The sequence below is a fragment of the Teleopsis dalmanni genome, chromosome 1, assembly GCF_002237135.1.
Source record: "Teleopsis dalmanni isolate 2A chromosome 1, ASM223713v2, whole genome shotgun sequence".
In the NCBI taxonomy this organism is placed as follows: Eukaryota; Metazoa; Arthropoda; class Insecta; order Diptera; family Diopsidae; genus Teleopsis; species Teleopsis dalmanni.
The window spans coordinates 8,196,627-8,218,632 of record NC_051846.1 but is presented as its reverse complement, the minus strand read 5'-3'; the positions used below and the strand labels follow the sequence as shown (position 1 = coordinate 8,218,632).

At 29.5% G+C, this 22,006-nt stretch overlaps 2 protein-coding genes across 2 annotated transcripts; both read right to left on the bottom strand.

The window, feature by feature from the left end:
* Positions 1-72: 72 nt before the first annotated feature.
* LOC119672345 (protein lin-28 homolog) lies at positions 73-10,104 on the bottom strand. The gene is made up of 4 exons (XM_038083367.1): positions 9,854-10,104; positions 734-852; positions 334-630; positions 73-263 (listed from the first exon to the last, which is right to left on the bottom strand). Exons 1-4 carry the CDS (start codon positions 10,065-10,067, stop codon positions 201-203), a joined length of 693 nt encoding a protein of 230 aa, XP_037939295.1. The 5' UTR covers positions 10,068-10,104; the 3' UTR covers positions 73-200.
* Positions 10,105-13,260: 3,156 nt separating this feature from the next.
* Positions 13,261-20,667, bottom strand: LOC119689940 (E3 ubiquitin-protein ligase NRDP1-like). Its single transcript, XM_038104924.1, has 2 exons — positions 20,117-20,667; positions 13,261-13,282 (listed from the first exon to the last, which is right to left on the bottom strand). Exons 1-2 carry the CDS (start codon positions 20,665-20,667, stop codon positions 13,261-13,263), a joined length of 573 nt encoding a protein of 190 aa, XP_037960852.1.
* Between the last annotated feature and the right edge of the window lie 1,339 nt (positions 20,668-22,006).

Below are 22,006 nucleotides of genomic sequence, written 5' to 3'. Positions count from 1 at the left end.
TTATTTAACTTAAAGTTAAAAGTAGTTCGTATCAAGTAACAAAATCTATTTCAAATTGTCTTTTAGCTTAGATTTATATAGGAAATATTTAAGTTACATTTTTGTACTTTATCAACGCTCATGTTTTACTTAACAGTTTCTAACTGTTTTTGTACTTAAGTTTTGTAACTAAGAAAAAGTATATAATGGTTCATCTATATTCATGTCGTTGGACTAGCTGCAGTCTCGGATGTCGCCCGAGATGTTGTCGCCGTGCCTTGTTCCTACAATAAGATATTTTGAAATATTTTTGATTAATATTTTTAGCCACCACTGTTGTGAAATGAAACTCACCTTTTTGAAAGGACAATCGGCGAATAAATGGTCTTCCTGCTTGCATATATGGCAACGTTTCGGTTGTGGTCCTAACTCACATTTCGATGCAATATGATTTGCAAATTCGCCACAATTATAGCAACGTATGCGGCGAAAACGTTTTTTGGTTCGCGGCCGAAATGTACTGCCGTGGCAATCTTCGCTGTTTCGTCCTGAAACACGTGTTGCTTCTAGTCCGCGTTCGGTCTGTTTACATTCAAACTCCACCTCTTCCTGCTCACCGAGCGAACGAAAGCCACTCATTTGTATCACGCTCTAATATAATAATAAATTATTTATAATTAATTATAAATTATAAATAATTATTTATTAATCCCTATTCATCCTATTTTGGAGGATGCTGTATGATGTATCTTACCTGGTGTACGAAAACTTCTTGTCCTTCATCATTTGGTGTTATGAATCCCCAGCCTTTTGCAACATTAAACCATTTACATTTACCATAACGCACTCCCTCGACTTCATGCGGACTAAGCTCTGTAAATAAAAATTAATAAAAATTATTAAATTAAAATACAAAAATGTACGCTAATGGAATTTATCTAAGAATATACGAAAAACATATAGTACGTCCAGTTAACGTGCAACGTAGATTACACATGGACTATCTAATCTGTCTAGGACTGTCTAACTTTTATAAAGAATTTTAAATAATTGTGAATCTCTGATTTTTACTCTCTACCATATAAAGGTAACCAGTTGTAAAAAAATCCCTTATATCATGGTGCATCCTAATTTAGTGCTGCTGATATTCCTTAGTTGTATTTTTTTTCTAAGAGTTTATTTACATCTAGTGGAAATTATAAGAACAAGAGATCGCGCTCAATGTTATGGTATACTTACAACCCATTGACCTTTACACTAAATAAACGATTGAACGACTATCCTGACTGCACAAAGGCATAAGGATTGGCACTCGATGTTGCTTGAACATAGTAATATTTTATCAACTTCCACAAGCGGAAATTGGATACTCATATCAACTTATCCGATTATCAATTGTGACAAATCAGATTACTTTGCAAACAAAAATCCCACGAGAGGAGATTGGATATTAACTAATCCGAATATCAATTGTGACAAATCAGATTACTTTGCAACCAATAATCCCTCAAGAGGAGATTGGGAATTAGTTGTGATGAAACAGATTACTTTGCTATCGAAATTCCTAAACGAGAAGGTCGGATGCTTGTACCAACTTATCTGAATATTAGTTGCAGCGATCCAGACTAGTTAAGTACTTTATACTTACTTCTTTTGCTAATTACTTTCCCACCAAAAATACCACAAGACGATACTGTGAAAAAGCACTTAGTATAATGCAACAAAAGATACTAAATCACTGACTAACTGATGAATAAAGGTATAAGAGTCGGTATTTATTCCTACCCATTTTGAACAGACAGCTAAGCAGCTATCAAGACTATTTCAGTAGTTTGCAGCTAGTGGAAGATAGTTCACGAATGTAAGTAATTTTTCCATACGCTAATTTATTCAGCAATAATTCCAATACTAAAATCAGATAGATACTTGCATTAACTTATTTGCCTATTATCATTTTTCCACTGCAGCTAAAAATACTTATGTTAATAAAATTAAGATTTTCTCGTTTCTATTGGTATGAATTGATTTATGTATGTCAAACAGTTTTTTTGCTGAGATTTTAGGTATAAAACATAGGACAAACATTTCAATTTAAGTAATTTCCCTTGTGGGAAATTTATTTTTAAGGGTTGCATTCTACAATTTTCGTCTTAAATGAGTTGATTTATTTGTAATGAACTCATTTATATAAAATGATTTACCACACAAAGGGTTGCATCCGACAATTTTTGTCTTAAATGAGTTGATTTATTTGTAATGAACTGATTTATATAATGAGATATACCACACAAAGGGTTGCATTCGACAATTTTTGTCTTAAATGAGTTGATTTATGTGTAATGAGCTCATTTATATAAAATGATTTACCACACAAAAGTAAATGGTCGTGATTAGCGGTGTTAATGAGCAAAATTGCCTAAATGAGATTAGTGGAACTAGAGATTAGTGGATTAGATAACTTTTTAACAAGGAATGCGAAATCAAAACAGCTTTCTTAGTTAATTAAAGAGAATTAAATCATTTCTTACTTAATTATATTAACATTTGTTTTAAATAAACTTGATTAGCACTTAAGAATTTATTATATTATTAATTTATATCATTAATAAATAAATTGCTAATTTCGAAATTCTAAGTAATATTTTAAAATCTTTAACTCTGAAGACAATTTTAAGCAAATGTGTGTGGTTTTTATGTGGATTAAAAGACGAGTCCGTTGAGTTTTTTATCTTCAAATCCAACTCAATTTATTAGAGGTTGTCTTTTTCTGAATACACAAATATACAAAATATGATCATAAAACATAATTCATTTCAGTATTTTCTCAATCTAATAAATTAAAACCTTGTACTTTGCTTGTCTACGCGCAACAAAAAAAAAACAAAATGAATAGAAAGAGGAAAGGGTCCCGTTTGCCAAAACGAGTTTTGCACCATCGTAAGTATTAAAAAGAAAGGGTGAATTCTTCTGTCAAGTTGAGTACTCTTCGCCGAAGCATATGCAAACTGAATATCGATTTTCTGAGCGCATTCAGACTTCACTGACTTATCAGTCTGAACAGTTCTTTGACGATATTTATGGCCCACGTGTGCGTTCCAAATTCTATGGGTTTTCTCTCCAAATTGCTTATCAACGCGTACAATATTTGAAGTTGTAAATAAAATTAGTCCGACATAAACTTAATCCATTGAGACTAAATATAAACTTCAAACTCCCCCAACACGAAGTCGTCTTACCTGAAATTCATTAATGAAATCACAAAAAAGAACTCAAATAAAAATAGAAAAAGAGAAGAATCGTAAATTGTGGAATTTTTATGAATGAAGAATTTCTTCACAAGAACGTGTGTTTTTATTTGCCTAAACTTTTTTGTAGACAAATACTTTATTTATATTAAAAATTTAACGAAACGTTATCTTCTCCGGTTTGGTTGAGTTTGAAGTTAAAATTTCAGTTGGTACGTATGTGCGAGTGCGAGTATCTGTGTGAGTGCGAGTATCTGTGTGCCCGCCTGGTACGAGTATCTGTTGACTATTTACATAAACACTTCGAGAAACTTGACGCGGCGTTGAATGCATTCGTGAAGCTTCTATGACATTTCGTGTGCACATTCCATACTTCAATATCAGATTTTCACTCCAACTACTTTCGACTGTACAAATTATGGTTTATCTGTGGGGCACAATTGTCGGACACGTTGTGGAATGTTAAGCATACTTGAGATACTGGCCTTAGTGCCCTAAATAAAGACACTAAGGGCCTACTAGTAGCTTTCAGAATTTGTAGTATATACCATATTTATAAAAGAAAAGAATGAAGCTTTATTGCTTGAAGATTATTTGATTTAAAAATATCTTAAATGCAATTTACGAAATAAAATTCTTGCAATAGATTAAGATAATATAATTAAAGAATTCCTTGTGAATACTATAAATAAGAATATGACGTACTTAATAAACAACGAAATTTTATAAGAATTTATGTATTAGAGTAATTGTTCTGACAGACGGCTAGAGACTAAAGACATGTCATGTATATAGTATTAAATTGAGGTTAAGTCACTCAAGAGTCATTAAATCAATTATCAAAGAAAGAGCAAAACTAACTAGTAGTTGCTTATTGAATATTTATTTAAATTTAATTAAAATTTTTATTATATTTAAGTCTACGATCTATTAAATCTATTAAAGCTTCAAAGGTCGAATCATCTATAAATTTTAAGGTTCATTTCAATTTTTTTTTTATTTATTTATTTTTTTTTGTTTTTTTTTTTTCTTTTTGTTTTTTTGTTTTAGCGTATTCAAGGGTTCTACGCAGGCATATCATTTTACCATTCCTTATTCGAATGCCGTTATTTGCCTTGTCTTCAGCATTGTGCACTTTCCCACATTATTTCTTGAGAATAGATTCCTTTGTACGCAAACGTTTCTGTACTTTGTATCTACAAGCACTTACAGAAACTAGTTTTTCTACTTTGTAAATAACCAACAATCGTACCTTACATTTTGTCCTTGTTTTGATCCTTCTTAGATTCTGGAGATAACTGAGCTGAGCTATTTGAATAGATAGCCTTCGGCTAGCATAATAAATAGTTATTTATGATTTGTTACATTTTGTATTCTAATAATCGCGAAACATGTTTCTCTCCTGTGTGAGATACAATCCTTTAGTTGATGTAAGTCATCCATATAAGATTTAAGATACTTTTTTCATTTAATAGCAAACAAAATAAGATCAAATTAAATGATGCAGTCAGCTGTAATAACAACTTTTGTTCAGAAATTTCACAAAAAAAATTAAAAAAATTGAAATGATATTAAAGATACAAGCTTTTACGTTAAATACAATATTTTCGTAGCATTTTAGCAATTAAAACTTAAAAGCACATTTGCAGTACTTTGTATCTAGAAACTTGAATGGGTGACATGTATACAAGGATTAGGATCATTTAAATCTTCGCATTTTGCTTTCCACTAGAATAAACTCGATGTAATTATTTATATGGAAATAATGCTTCTTTCATCTTCATAGTAAAAACCAAGAAAGAAATTTTTACTATGAGGATGACTACGCAAAAAATCTAAGTCTCTTCCTCTTCTTATTGCAACTGAAAAATATTATTCCAAGACGCATTTATTAAGATAATTTACTTTTAAATAAAAATACTACTAATAAATGAATACTACTACTAAATTATATTTTTATATAAGTTATAAATAAATCTATATATATATAAAGTATATATAGAGTATATAGGTGAAAACTTCAGTTGGACTAAGTACAGTGATCATAAAGATCATAAAGATCCACTTACGCCTGGTGATCCATACATCAAATCATCAATTCAGTATTAGCTTATAAAACTCAGGGAGTTAAATCGTAGAATGTACACCTCATAAGGACAATTTGATTTCAATAAGAGACAATCTTTAATGAAAACTAACTTCATACCATTAAATTTCGAATGAGAGTAGGGACATTAGACTGTCCCGTCGATGACGGAGAAATGAGTTTTAATTTATTGCAAAAAAAGGCGTAAGAGCAAAAAAATCAATTGAAAAAGATACATTATTTTCCAGAACAATGTAGATAAACGGAAGAAAAAGGTTTGTTTATCGTTAGAAGAAAATGAATATACTACTTAACATATCTGCTTTACTCATTCTGAACGTCCCTTCCATTTAAATGCAGGGTTGTTCAATTATTTATTCTAAATATTATTTTACAAAAATAAAGTATACTCGTGATTGAGTTTTAGATCTAGTTTCTATTGCAATTAGTTTTTTTGGAACTGAATGCAGAATGCCACATCATTCAAATATTCTTACCCGAATACATTACAATAATGGATCCTTATAGGATTATTTTTTGATTTATTAAGGGATGTTGGAGTCAGCGCGTTGACCCAAGTATCCACTTAGAAACCAGAACACATAATGTTTTATAACTAACATCATATGTCCATACACAAACATATCCAAATGATGTGTTCAAAGGCACAGAAGTGGTTTTCGAAATTTTATGTGAAAGAATCTGTCTTTATATGCTCATTAGTTTGCTATTGTATATTTGTTCCCTCATTATTATTGTACTCATATTTAATACTTGTTTTATATTCCAAACTTAGCATATACCCCCTACAAGATTCAGATTTCAGTCGTAGGGTTCGTTCTAAGTCCAGTTCTCAGGATATGCCTAGCTTCATTGTATCTTCGATATTCAAAGAGTATGCAATATACATCTTCAGCAATATCGTTCTTACAATATACGCAGTAAGAATCGTGCTCATGTCTCGTGTCTATAGGTATGACCATGTCTTTGCGCCCACTGTTTTAAATCTGGTATGATAGTTTCTGTAATGTTAGTAATTTGCAATCAATACGATTGTTATGCTATCAATTCTATCTTAACGCGATTTTCGGTCGTTTATAGCTAGAGACTCATTTGCTTGTAGGACTATGGGTATTATTCCGGATACCACCAAGGCCACTTTTTTTATTACTGTTCAAAAACTTCAACGTACTCTTAGTATAGTCAATATAGTCTGATTATTAGTCAATTCACATCGAATACATAAAATTACACAATCTAAACAATTTTCTTTCTTTATATATTCAGTAATCGAAAAAAGAGCTTCATCACTGAGAAAACACTGAAAATTACTATCTATCTCTCCTAAATAGGATACTGAGTTTACTTTTGAAAGTATATTAGTTTGTAGTACCATCTCAATCAAAGTAGTCTTGTCAGATTTGAAAGTATATTATCTGATTTTAGAATGCAATGATACTTCTGTCATATTCGTTGCTATAATCCAATTTTGATTTTGGTGAGGAGATGGATACTAAAATCAAAACTTCTGCGCCCTGCCCATTCTAAAAAAAAGCGGAAATAAAATTCCATAAAATATGTTTATGAAAAAAAAGAAAATAGTTCAATACTTAAGAATCAGAAACCACATTAGTCAATGCAAGTTTTATATCACAATTGGATTTAGAGCATATATATTATCACCACAAAACTAAAATATGATTCCTTCTAACAAATCTTTACAAATCAATGAAAGGGGATAAGTAGACTACTTGAAATTAAGTAATGTATAGAAATAAACCCCAAAAAAGGTACAACCCTAATTTCTTTACAGAAGAAAATATTTCAAACTATTTTCTACACATACCTTTCATTGATAGACTCAGTGATAAAACTACAGGAAATAAATTTATATGGGTCTTTAGTTAAATAATTAGAAATACATGCTATCAGTATACTATAAAAACTGCTATAGTTTTTCAAAGTATATAATTATAAAAATTATACAATTTAAAAGTGGAAATAATTATCTTAATTGAATTAATAATAAATTACAAATGTTTTCATAGTCGTTACAGATTGAAGATTTAATTGAAGATATTTAAACTTTTTGCTCTGAAAAATAGGACAGACAAATAATAACATTATTATTAAAAGGTATTCTGAAATATTTGAGACGCACAAATGCCTGAGACAGTCTTTGACAATATAATTAGAAAGAATAATGAATTCTCCTCAGCTATAAAGATATAGAATGAGAATAGAAAAATTCTACTTATATTTACCTTCTAAAACACGGAGTTTCAATAATAAAGTTCTGGAGCACACATTATCGTAGGAAGAAGAAATCAAGAAAAGATATGGAAAGTTTATACTTTAAAGTGTGGTGGATTTTTATCGACTCAACGTTTATCTCCTTCATCATCATATTATATACCTACGTGGGGTAAGCAAAAGAAGTTTCAAAAATTATTCTAATAATTCAATTTTCAATGATTCAAATGTTTTTTTACTCTATTTTACGTGTTCATTTATAGTCTCGCAAGACTGTCTAGCAAATGTTGTCCCTTATATCACCTTTAAGAATACTTGCTACTAATGGACAGATTCCCTTTATGTATTCAATTTTGTAGACACAAAAAACCTCCAAAAGATATATGAAGTCAATACTTTCAAATACGCTGAAGTTTTTCCTACTCAACGTATTACTCTATTACGACCTTATATTATTCGTATAGCGCATTTGTTGTACCATTTCAAACCATCTGAACTGATCAGTTTAAATAGATTGATCTTGCGTATTTCATTTAGAAACAAAGAACTTATATACAGATAAATAGTTGGATATCTATAAAGAAGTCGTTCTATCACTTATATCGTATTTAGTATACTAGTTGAAACCATCTGGATATATATAAAGAAGTTATGTACGGTTGAAATATATTCCTTACCAATGAGCAGGTATTGTTATACAAAAAAAGATTCAATTACAATAAAATCTATAGTATGGATCGGATGTGTGCCTATATTTATGCAGAAAGTAACTGAAAGTAACCAATTATTAGCAATCTGAAGTTCTAGTAAAAGTTAGGTCTATTGTATAGTTTGTAAATATTTTATTGATCACTCTATTTAGTGAAAACATGTTTTCTCTATCGTCATTGTATTTCGTTATTGTTTTAAGGCGTTCGCTGGTGCTTATGTGAATTCTAATGTACTTTGCCTCTTTTGCTGTTCTATCAGTAAGATTTTTACCATCTATAACAGTAACTATAGTGTTCAAAACAGTATACTGCCTTTCCAGTGTTTTAGTCTTGTCTTGTCTTCCTAGTTCCTTCATGTTTGTCTTGTTAGTAGCAGCTTTAGGCCATACGTGCACCAAATACAATCAGAATCAGCATACTATATATACATAGGCGTATTTATAGTACTCTGATTGTGATGATATAAAAATCAGAATACTATATATCTGCTTGCATAAATATAGTACTCTGATTCTTATAGTATAATAATTAGGAAATTATATATCTACTTGTTTAATATAGTAGTCTGATTCTAACTGATATTCTACTCTGATTTGTTCTGATAACGCTTTAACTACTAACTCTTCTTCTGTTATGTCTTGAACCGTCGATTTATATACAATTATATATACTTATATGTGTCCATGTTTATCAATATAATTATGACCGTTATGCCTTTCCGCTGTGCATTAGGCGGACGTTACATTATTCTAATATGTATTTGTATATACCTATATATATATACCTATATGTGTGTATATTTTTATTAATATAATTAGGATTAAAAAGATGATTATACCAACCTCGACGTTCAGAATGATAAATCTTTTTTGGTGATTCATATTTCATACATATTCATATATATTCATTTATGAATAAGATTCACAAATATCCCAAACTTAAAATAAGCATTTTTTCTAACATTCTTGAATATTTTCAAATGTCTCTCTCTACAATATCTGGTTTTTAGTATTGGTTTAGTGATATATGATATATGATATAAGAGTAAACTTCGTGGTACAATTGTATCAATCAATATTTTAGCACTTATGCCAAAAATAGTCACTACTTCTGTTTCCAAAGCAAAACTAGAGATTGTCACAAAAGAAATTTCAGTGTTGAGGGTGTGATTTTGTAGATGAAATTGTTCCCCTGGACCATATATGTCAGCAAACAACCCTCAGTGGAAATGCAGTGTTTATATGATTGATACATTATAGACGGAAGGGTCGATAGTATTGTGTAGTAAACTGAAAAATGTACAGTGTAAATAGCAGGGGGATGTAGTTGGCTTTTAAGAACATTTTTTACCACTTCTGGTTAAAAAAATGCTATATATTAGGGCAATGTTTTATTATGTGTAAAAAACCAAAAGTGCTGATTGGTCGAATGCTTTGCTATAGAAAATTGTCAAACTGACCAGTCACATTAGTTCAAAATACATGAAGACTAATGTTAATTAGTTCAAATGATTAAACTTAATTATAGAATTATTAAAATTTTTTTAATACACAAATTAATATCTAAAATACCCAATTTACCATTTTTACTTGTGTTGTTGTTATTGTTCCTTGCGAAGGCTGCGTCGACCTCGTCGCCTAAGTGGCGTGGACTGCTTTGTTGGCTACTGTAACTGCTAGTCGACGTCGCTGCTATGCCTGGCGTTGTTGTTGTTGTGGCGTTTGTTGGATGCATGCCTACATCCGGTGATTGCGTACTATTTTTCTGATATGCTGCACTTGTAGGATTTGACATTTTTGTTACTTTTTGCTTGGAACTTCTATTTATTATATTTTACTTAACATTTATTTATAATATTTATTTGGAAAAATATGTTTTTTTTTATTATCGTTTTAGTGTCAAATTCGATTTTTGTTTTTTTTCTCTCTGAACACTACATTAACAGGTTTGTTTTTAATTGCGTTTTGTTTTGTTCACTATTTGTTTATATTTTCTCTACTTTATTGCTTTTCGTACGACGAACTTTAAAGTTTTACTATTTACTTTACGAAAAAAAAACTATTATTAAAAGCAATAACTACGCATTACCGCCATTGCTCGATCATTATTATTATTAATAATTTTTTTTGTTAATTTAATTATTTTTCTTACTTATTTATTTTTCTATTTTTCCGTGTTTGCTTGTGCATGTGCACTACGTATGACGCAGACTGACACACTGACGAATAGTTGCGTTTTACTATTTCCAGGAACCACAAAAAAATAATTCCGTGAACAAATATTCAAAGTCTAACAACAATAACAACAGCAATAGCAGCAACAACAGCAAGAACAACAAGAACAACAACAATGATGACGATGACTGTGCCTATGCCTATGCCTATGACAAGCAGTGCTCAGCTCAACATATTAAAAGAACCCAAAAAGTAAACGAGAAAAAAACTCAAATTTGTAATTGACGAAAACAACAACAATACATTAGGCCTAACAACATATAACATCGCAGTAGCTGTGCTCAGCTAACAGCAGCAGCAGCGGCAGCGGCAGCACGACACCATGACCGCGCTGCTTTGTATCGTAGAATTCGAAGTGTACTACTACGCAATAGTCAGCCAATACGTTTCGTACGCAGCTATTCTATTGCACACTTTTGCTCACGATCGCAACCCTAACCGCTGAACTAAGCGGAGACTGAATAAATTTAGACAACGGCGCAGCGACACGTTGTTGTGTTATGTGCGATTTGGTATTGTGTGAGTTTTTCTAGCCTAGTCGGTAGGCATTATGTGTGTGCGCAAAAATGAGATAGATGTTGTGTTAGTCACAGGATAGTAATTATGAATTTGTATCCTTGTTATTCAAGTGTTGCCTAACGTTTCGCTCGCAAATGAGGATATTATGAGAAAAGTGAATCTTGGTGGGAATAATAATAGGCTTCGTAGAGATATTTTCGAAAACAATCTATGAAAAAATAAATAATAAATAAATAATAATTAAAAAAAATAAACAATAATAATATAATTGTGTATGTTTATGCACAACATTAAATAATGTCTGTTAATTTCGAAATGAAAATAAAAAATGAAATAAAAATATTTTAAATTAAATTAAAAACGACCAATGATACTTTGTTTTCTTTTTAATTTTTTTATTTATTAAAAATATATACATTTTTTTAAAATTCTTTTATTTATTAAAAATTTATAAAAACCATTTAAAATAATTATATATTTTATTATAAAAATCTTATAAAATAAATTTTACTTATTTTAAATGATTAAAAAAATAAAAAACAAAGTACAATTAACCTTCTTAATATTATTAAAAAAGTTAATTTCTCTCCACATATTTGGCTTCAAAATAAATTTCAATTAAATTAATTATAATTAATGTGGAACTTTTAATATAATATTTTGATTTAGTTTTAATCATGCTTTACGTTATTTAATTTTTAAAAAATCAATAAAATTAAATAACGAAGTCATTTACATTTATTAATTTTTGGTTGTATTAAAAACTTAATTTCTCAGTCGTTACTTAAATTTCAATTTTAACTTAAGTTATGCTTAAGTTATCAATTTTCGTGAATTAATTTATACCTAATTTCGTTTCGATGCTTAAGTTATGATTGTAAAATAAGGCATAAGTTCTTGATATAACTAAAAATTAATTAAATGACAGTCATTTAATTTGATTGATTTTTAAAAAATTAAGTAACGTAAAGCGCGATTTAAATTCTAATACAAAATCGTAATACAATATAAATAATAAATTTTAAAAATAGATAAATAAACAAAATACATAAAATAAATACTAGAATGATATAAATAGTAACAAATTTCAACAAAAAAAATATTTCTTTATATTATATATGACTTAAAAATAAATTTAATAAAAAATTAATAGTTCTTAAGGAATTATTATAGTCGATCTATAATTTAATATCACAACTTCATTTAAATCATATATTTGATTTTGACCAGATTCATTTAAATTAAATTACAAAATATTTTTCATAGATTATAGTAATCTGTATAATTAATTATTATTAACAACCTTTTATTAAATATAATAACTTATGAACTTATCATAACTTCTTAATACATAAGGAACGTTTTAAATTAAAGTTGTCTTTCATTGGCTAATCTAGATCTGCTCCTGCTCTGTAATGTTTTGCTCGAATTTTATGACCCAATCGATTATGTTCAGAATAATGTTTTATTATAATATCATAATTAAATTTTCAACATTTAGTTTGCAAATAAACACAATATTTCAAATATTTCAAATGTCAAATACATTTTATTTGTTAAATAATATAAAACAGCTATTAATTATAGGGTAATTTCCAGCTGTCAATATATCTATAGTGTTATAAATTAATCTCAGGTGTTATAAATTAATTTCAAATGTTATACATTTTACCCGATATTAACCCATTGAAAATGAAAACTGTACTAAAAACAAATCTCGCGTAAAAAATCTCCTCTAAATTTGTTAATTTTACGCGACATAAATAATTATATAAAATGAATGAACAATTTTAAAAATTAATAAGATCAAATAAAATTATTAAGATTGCATATTAATTGATATATATAAATGTATTATTTAAAACCATTATGCGATTTTAATTTTTTCGAAATTAACTTTTATGTCTTAATATAAATATTATTTATGTAATTAATTTACATTATGTACAACATAACAAATATATTATATATTTTTAATGTTTTAAATATGTGATATAGTATGTATATACAACTTATGTAAAATGTAAATTGTATAAAACATGGCCTAGTAATCGATTTAAAAATCGCTCTCAATTTTTTTATTTAACTAAAAACTTTAATTTGTAGCTGACGTCATAATTAACATAATTTAAATATGTACGTTAATATACATGGGCGCACCTAAAAATCAAAAATAGTTTTTAAAAATAATTTTAATATGTTAATTTAATACACTTGAACTGAATCATCTCCATTTATTCCACAAATGGACTACACCTATAAATATGATTCATTTTAATCACGTTATTACGTTTATAGTCTAAACACAGCAGTAATAATTTTAATGATGAAAATAAAATTAATTGTGGTCTGCGATGTTCCCTTTCAGTCTAACTCACGCGCGCCATTGCAATAGCTAAATTATTTAAATTTTTTTTGTCATTACCTCATTTGAAAACATTAATTTTATTTTTTTTGTTTTTTTTTTTTAGTACACAAATATATTAATAACACATTCTCTCATTCTCCTCATTTTCTAAACAAACTGCGTCGAAGTGGAATTTAAAAAATTTAAACAAGAAGCGGCGCTGTTGAGCAATCAAAAATTCCAAAAGCAGCGCAGAAACGAAAAGAAACTCAAAACAACAAAACACGAACCGAATTAGAAATAAAGAAACAACAACAACAACAATATTAAACAGCAACAACAACAACAACAACAACAACAACAACAACAACAACGATAACAACAATAACAGCAGCAGCGCACATTTAAGAATCAAAGAAAGAAATTCTTTAAGATTAGGAAATTTTCATTGAAAGGGAAATAATAAAAAATAAAGATATGAGTAGCTAACAAATAACAAAAAATAATGAACAAAAAAAAAATTTAAAGAAATGAAAAGAAATAAAAACAATAAAAACGTCACCGAAAAATTAGAAAAATAATGAGGTCAAAGATATTTGAAGTGTAAATAGATACTTGACGCGGGGTGAAAGGTTTTTCATACTTAAAGAAAATATTCATATACGAGAATATTCATAACGTATATCGTACGTGGTACATTGGGGAATACTTATATGAATATTTTAAGAATGTTATCAAAACAAAGTAAAACAAAACAGCACAACAAAACACTAACAACACACACACACACACACACACATACATACTCAAATGAAATTTTTGGAATTTATGCATTAACGCACAATGTAGCAATTAATTAGTGCGTCTTTTGCTGGGACGGAGCGCAGCATATCTGAGATGCAAATGCGCATTGAATGCGCTGCATTGACTTCTTTGAATGAATTTCTTGCTTTTGTGTGCATTTCAAATTTAGATATTTGCTCTTTTCATGCATTTTTCACACGTTAACAGATAATTTAGGAAAACGGGATTTCTATTTATAATAAATAACATAGTTTACTGGTTAATGTGAGTTGTTCTGCTAACTAATAATGTCTCCAATTGGAAGAACCAAAGCCGCTAACATTATTTGTTGCAGTGTTAATGGAAAAATTCTACCTCCACCTAATTTTTACTAGTTGAAGTGAAACTGGATTTTAGATAGTGACGGACTCTTAACGATATTATAAAAAATCAGATCAGAAACCAATGAGATATGAAATTTTGTTCTGATACTGGGAATGGCACTGAATTATATAAAAAAATGTGATTTAATATACTGGTTAATGTGAACTGTTCTGGTAACTAATAATGTGTATCCAATTGGGAGACAATTAGGCTTTGTGAAGCTAATATTATTTGTTGCAGTTAATGGGAAAATTCTACCTTCACCTAATTTTTAATTGGTGAAGTTATGCTATGTTAAGCCTTTTCCGAGTTAGTGCACCTGGGCACTTTTATTCTGCAGAGTCCCGCCCATCTCACTGATTAATTTAAGTATTCCTGATAATCTACGTGATTATTCAATGATTGATCTAAGATCTGCATACCGTGATTACTCTGAGATTAGATAGTGCCAAGTAGGGCAGCCTGTCGGTTTTCGTATATAGCTGTGACCCTTATGAATTTTTTGACCGTATCTATTCTAAGGTCTCTTAGCATGTCATTCGTGCGGATGTATCATGGTACTTTGAAGAGCCTTCGGAGAGCCTGACTTTGAGCAACTTTTAGATTTTGTATAGTAGAGTCGGCAGCTTTGCTATACGCGATAAACCCATAAAGTAGTGCTGGATGTGAAGTGAAACTGGATTTTAGATAGTGACGGACTCTTAACGATATTATAAATAATCAGATCACAAATCAATGAGATATAAGAAGAAGAATTGTAAGAATTTTGTTCTGACTCTAGGAATGACACTGAATTATGTACAAAAATACAATTTATTATATAAATTAGAAAAGAAATAAACATATCGAAGAACATTTTTTTTAACTATTGTATTATATTTGCTTAAGTCACTATGGTCTGTTCAGATTAAAGCATATAATGAAAAACTAATTTGCTTTACAGCATAAGAAATCTAATAATAGGTATAGAGAGATCAGATCGCACTATAATCAACTCAAGGACCGTAATTTGTTACTAATATACTTCATAATCTTACGCTGTTTTATTTTGCTAAACCTTGGGTATCGTTTTCAATCGCTATGCACTTTTAATGCAGTTTTCACTGTGTAAAGAATTTGACTACTGCATACAATGAATTTTACCACAGCTATAATATAAACCAAGCAAGCACTTCCTTCACAGCTATTAACAGCCCCACTCGATGCGGGCAAGGACGATTCATGTCCGTAATGGCCAACTCAGTAAGTGAGAAAGTCTGTTCAATTCATTCAAAATCCAAGTGTAAACACTTAATTTTAAAATATGAATTAATGAAGAATAAGTTTAGATGTTTAGAAATATTATTGTGTCTTAAAAAATAACTATCTTCTTAAAAAAGTACATAAAACTATTTTTTAGTGAAGAAAATGACTATTTCACAATACAATCTTCAATTTAAGACGTCAACTATCTTTCGATTTAATGATCCCAACTCATGTATTGGACTTCCGTAAGTACCATAAAATATCGTTTCATGGTAGCTGATACCTCTCCGTGCCATCAAAATTGGTTTTCTATGACGTGAGAAGCATAAGTATTATAAAAAGATTCAATTTGTTGAAATTACTGGTTGTTTGCAATAATTCATACTGTGATCCACTGATTCTAGTGATCGTGTTTTTGTGATCGTGCTGTGTGAACAGGCTTATTGTTTTGTTGTGAATTCAATTAGGTCTTCCGTAAACCGGATCAGATTTCATTGTTTGGCTTAAGTTTCGCTCAAAAAGTTGCAATAATAATTTAAGTTTATTGTTATACCAATAACTATTGTTGGAGATGATTTATGGCGGTTAATTACTTCGACGAAACTATGAATCCACAAACAAAACCTTCTTTGTTTTTAAGAAAGGTACATTAAACGCCTTATACCCGATTTACAAATAATGAATTGAAGGACTTAATTGAATTTATGGATTTATTATGATTTATTATGAATTTATTATTATAATACAGAAGAAAATTGGTATTGAGTTCTTTCCGTGTTGAACTTTTAGTAAAAGATGGGAAGACTCTACTATATGCAGATATCTATATACAATTTGGCAACATACTAATAGAAGAATATCGAACTCGCTCATAGAGATGCCCCGTAGAGATATCAGTCTGGCAGTAGGTTTACTAACAGGTCATTGTATTTTGGATCCCCTTGAGATCATCGCCAGCATAACCTAACCTAACCTTAAATACAGATGAATTGCTGGTATGGCAACATAATAATATGTAATTATATATAATTACATAAATAATTATATATATTTTTATTGTTTGAAAATACATTTAATATGTTAATGAAAATAGTTTGTTATTCATTAATATTTGATTCTAGTGTGAATATTTTTTTTTTAATTCAGAACATTAATTGATTTAATTTACATATTTATATATGACTATTTGTATCACACCAAATTTGGTTATGTCTTAAAAGTCTGAGACAATTAGTGTTGAAAATATAGAGAATGATAACATAGGAGCATTATTCTTTATAGTCGAAGATTTGGTTTTATGATACCCTTTTCTGTTATTGGAGCCCCCCATGTTCACACATATGTATGTGCATAATTCCTATTTTCGAACAAAGCTTTTTAAGATTGAGTTTTATTTATTTTATTTTATTTTTACAAGATAATGATAATCCCATAAAATTGAATATAGTGTCAATGCACTGTCTTCAAGATAGAATTTTGCTTTGAAAAATTTTATGGCTAAACTTTTTTCGATTTTATTTGAAATTAAATATAATAAACTGTAAACTGTAAACACAGCATTTAGTGTCAACCGATTTTTATGTTTTTTTAAGAGTTCCAAATGCAGATACAATCATGTATGTTAAGTCGTAAAAATCTAATAAATTCATGGAAAATAAACTTTAAAAAGATTTTGTTTGGAAATTTTAATTGAAAAGAAAACAAATCGTAAACGTCAAGAAATGTTAATGCCATTCACGCGCATCTAAAACTTCATATTTGATTTGCCTGAATGCTGAACGCCAATGCTGATTGGTGTATTTCAATTGGTTAAAATCTGAAAAGCTAAGCCCTTGACTAAAAATAATATTGCTAAAAAACTGCCCTCCTAAAAAATATCTAAAAAAAGTGTATAAAAAAGCAAGCAAAACGAATAAAATGCGGTGTTTCCTCCCTTAGAAGCAAAGCGATCGGCTGCATGCCGGCGAGTCAAATTATTGCATTTTATTGAAAAACACTGTTCCAGAAATCCACCCTAATTGATGTGAGGTACGTTTTAGGCACCCCTCCGTGCCGTGGGGTGGTTAGTGCAGTTACTCACTTATGCAGTTTGCATGCTGAAAGCATTTTATTTGGAAAAGCATGCGAAAATATAATATTTCCAGCACGTGGCAACATGCATGCACCCTCCTCAATTTATCGTTGCTGACGGCTTATGAATTATGGGCGAATTAATGGGTCAAAAAATACCTACCCTTAAAACTAACTTTAGTCAAGATTTTAGGTACATAATTTCACAATAATTTCTAAACAAAATTTTTTGTTAAAATGCTTAAGTTTTATTTTAATATTTTATTTTAATATTTTATTTTAATATAGTACTATTAATAGAGTCTTGTACGTCAGTAGTCTAAAATACCTAACATATACTGGGTTAGGATAAGTTGAAGTGATGGTCTTGTATCCAAGAAATCTCACTTGAACGCAAATATATATTTAAATAAATATTACTATTTACATTAAACAATCTCTGCCAGATAACTTATTCTATATTCTATTCCAAATCCTAGTGCTTTCTGCTTCTAATTGTTGTTTATAGGGTCTCGGCCTCACGGTTACAATGACTTGATAATAGATTTCAGTAGAGGTTGTATTGTTTTGAGAAACTTGTCGCTATATCTGCTATATCTGTCGATATAAATTACTTTTCGAGATATCGAGGTTTTAAGTTAATTACACTACCAATACCTTTGCACAGTAATTAGCATATATTATTTTCACTATAGTTTTATAAACAATGGATCACAGCATGTAACCTATATAAGATGGTGCGTCAACGAGCTTGAAGATATTTAACTATATTGGGCATAAGATGTCGTGCATTATTTATAGATTAGTGTTTTACTAATGAGAACCCAACCTCACAAGTTATCTCTTAATGGTTTCTTAAACGTGGGTATACATATTAAAGGGAACAAAATTGCTGATGAAATGTACATAACTGAAGTCGATACCTCGGTAGAGTTTAGTTCGCAATCGTCGAGTTCACAAATCATTGGTCACCGCGATGGTTAATTTTTCTGTGTCTCTGAACAGCTCAGTTTGAATCTAATTCATAAGAGCATAGAAGATTTCACCATCGCTTATCGGATTTTCTCAATTATATCTGAAAAACCAAACGGTTTTACTAGGATAATAGTAAATAGAATAATAGCATCATTGATGGAAGGACCAGGTGTCCAACGATTTGGGGGCGCTCAATACTATCAACTGACGACAGTAAGCAACTAATCGGACTGACTGGCGAAGGCTGTTCGATGTGGTCAAGAACGACTGACGGTGTAATGGCCAGCTAACTAAGTAATAGTAAATAGTGGTCAGCGTGACGTGTCCTTCCCAGGCAACTTTGAGAGCAATACAATGGGCAATATCTCCGAATGAAGGTGAGTTTGTGTTCTTAAGGTATTTAGTCCAAATTATTAAATTTTGAAGCTACTTTTATATTTTAATATTTTGACAATTTGAAACGACAACTTTAGTGTATCAATTATTCCTATGATCTTACTTTTGAGTGTTCTGTATTGACATGAAGCCATCGTTGAGCATTCATTAGCAAATTTAATTATGCAAGCAACCTGTAAGATATTTTCCGGTTCTTGAAGTTAAAATCACCATTTATTAAATTGATTTTTAACGTCGGTTTTAAAGAAACTAAATTTTTAATATAAATTATTGTATTCAATAGAGGTTTTTGTTAAACATATTAAATTAAATGAATTTTTGGCTGACCATACATCATTACCACTTTACGAAATGCCTTTTAAGTGGACTGCAGATATAAAAGAATCTACGATATAAGAGTTAAAGGTTATATCTTAATCAGTCCACGAAAAATGGGTGGAGGATTGAGTAAAGCGACATTGTAGTTATTTATCACAGGATTGGGCTTATTTTAAAGGAGATAAAGTTAGTTTTGGTTCTATGTTTTTTTTTGCGTTTTATTCAATAAATATTAGGTTTTTTAAGTAATTTCAAAGTTATTTTTTATTTTTGAAAAAAGTGGTTTTTTGGGTCACAATATTCTCTCTTTTACATATATTTCCATCTACTTATAAAAATGAATATAATAATTAAAATAAATGAGTCCTTAAACGATAAGTATTTAGTTTACTTATTACCTTATATAGACGCAACATAAATTGCTTCTATATATACTTGATATACTAGATCTGTACTAGATCATTGTGTAGATGAGAAATATTCCAAAAAACCATAGCAAAATAAGAAAAATCTTCAGACGACCAAATGATTTTAACTTCTTATAGATGGATTTAAACAACTTGTAGATATACATTGAATTGAGTATGTCATTGATAGACGGGTTATTAATATTCATCAACTCAATTAACGCATCGCTCTTGTTTAAGTTGTCCTCAATAGTGCTTTCCATCTCTGCCAGCTCACTGATAGAATTTTGAACCTCTTTTAAGGCCTCATTCTGCACCTCTATACAGTTATGGCGTTGCTCTTCAGTATCACTTTCTTCAAGAACACAACCTGCTTCACATTCAAATTCAGGCTTATAAGGACACTGGGCCACATGAGACTTGAGATCTCGCACTTTTATGATGACATTGCATCCGCTGTCTGCATAATCACAGTTAATATGTAAGTTTGAAATGCGAATGCACAAGTCTGGTCCTGCATCATAAGTTTTGCGTATTGAAATACGTTTGCCACAAGGACACCTTCCAGACACGGACCAAAACGCCACCAAACATGCCTGGCAAAATTTTTGCTTACAGGTTGGCTCAGTTGTTGGCTTCTCCATGACTCCGCGGCATAAGCTGCAAATCATGCTACTTGAAATTTTCTCGTGAAATCTGTCTAAATCGTAACCCATCTTCCAAGACAAAAATGAGAAAATTCTTCAAAAATTTGGTTATTTTAAATAATAAAACGACAAGTAAATTTAATGAAACTCTGTCGATAAAATTTTTTTTCAATTGATTACTGAAGTTGAAGTTTATTTCATTATTTTTACTTTTGACATTTAGTCGACCAGTTACCAAGTTTTTTAGTAGTACTGAAAACTTCCGATCTATTATTTGACAAATAATACCTCAAAAGTGTGTGATTAACAAATTAAAAGTAAATAAAAAGTCGATTTCCATATGGTCCAAGTGTAAATCCATTATACGGACTAGGTCGGGAACTATGTTTTTTTATTATTAATCTACGCTTTAATATCTGATAAATAATGAAAAAATAATTTTTTGAATTAGCTGTAATATCTATTAAAAGAGATATATTTAATCTATAAATCTATTATATATTAATCTATTGTATATATAGTTCAGGTTTAGGCTGTTTATTCTTATAATAGACAAAGTCTGGTAGAAGCAATGATGTGTGTCATCTAAAAATGTAGTTCAAAACGATGATATCGAATTGATTTTATTACTGCTTTGTACTATACACCCTGTATGTAAACAAAATTAAAATTTTTTTCAGAAAATACTATAAATTCTGTTGAATTGCTATATTTACATACAAAAACTTTCTCATTAATAAAACAAACGTGAATTAAAAATTAAATGAATGAATTTATATTACAAATTGGAAATTAAGTTTTTATGATTTTCCAGTTTGTTTATTTATGAATTGAGTTTTTATGAAGTCAGAGACTTTTCAGTCCACACACTCACATATATATATACCTATCAGCATCATAAATAGAAATTTATTAAAGAAGCGTGTTCTTTTGATTACGTTTATGTGTTGTTCTAATTAATATTTATCAATTAAATAAAAAATATTAAATATATTATTTATACCGTACTTATAAATAAATATTGATTATTATTTAGTAGTTATATGATTACTATCACGAAAACTATCGTATTTAAGTAAGCTTATTTTACTTAGGAGGTATTTAGAGGATCGCCTTTTAGGAGATATATACAATATAACGCCACCCAAAAAACTGATAATCGGTTGATTAATGTTTTTTTTTTATTAAGCAATCTTTGCTAAATCATATTGCAAATATTTTAATTATAGAAGTTAAATGTGTGGGTAGGATTTAAAGGCAATTATATATAGATTAATCAGGTCAAGATATATTTTCTTAGTTATATAGAGAAGTAGGTTAGCATACGTGTTCCTTGGCTTCCATTGTTTGAAAACCGATACAATTATGCGTAATTAACTTACTGTGATACCACCTGATTTCAGTGGAA

Coding starts and splice junctions, on each gene's coding strand:
- LOC119672345 (XM_038083367.1), bottom strand. CDS start 10,067: ATGTCAAATCCTACAAGTGCAGCATATCAGAAAAATAGTACGCAATCA. Junction 853..9,853: donor CAACAACACAAGTAAAAATG/GTAAATTGGGTA, acceptor TTTTATTTACAG/AGCTTAGTCCGCATGAAGTC. Junction 264..333: donor CCGATTGTCCTTTCAAAAAG/GTGAGTTTCATT, acceptor ATCTTATTGTAG/GAACAAGGCACGGCGACAAC.
- LOC119689940 (XM_038104924.1), bottom strand. CDS start 20,667: ATGGGTTACGATTTAGACAGATTTCACGAGAAAATTTCAAGTAGCATG. Junction 13,283..20,116: donor AATGACATACTCAATTCAAT/GTATATCTACAA, acceptor TCATATTTATAG/GTGTAGTCCATTTGTGGAAT.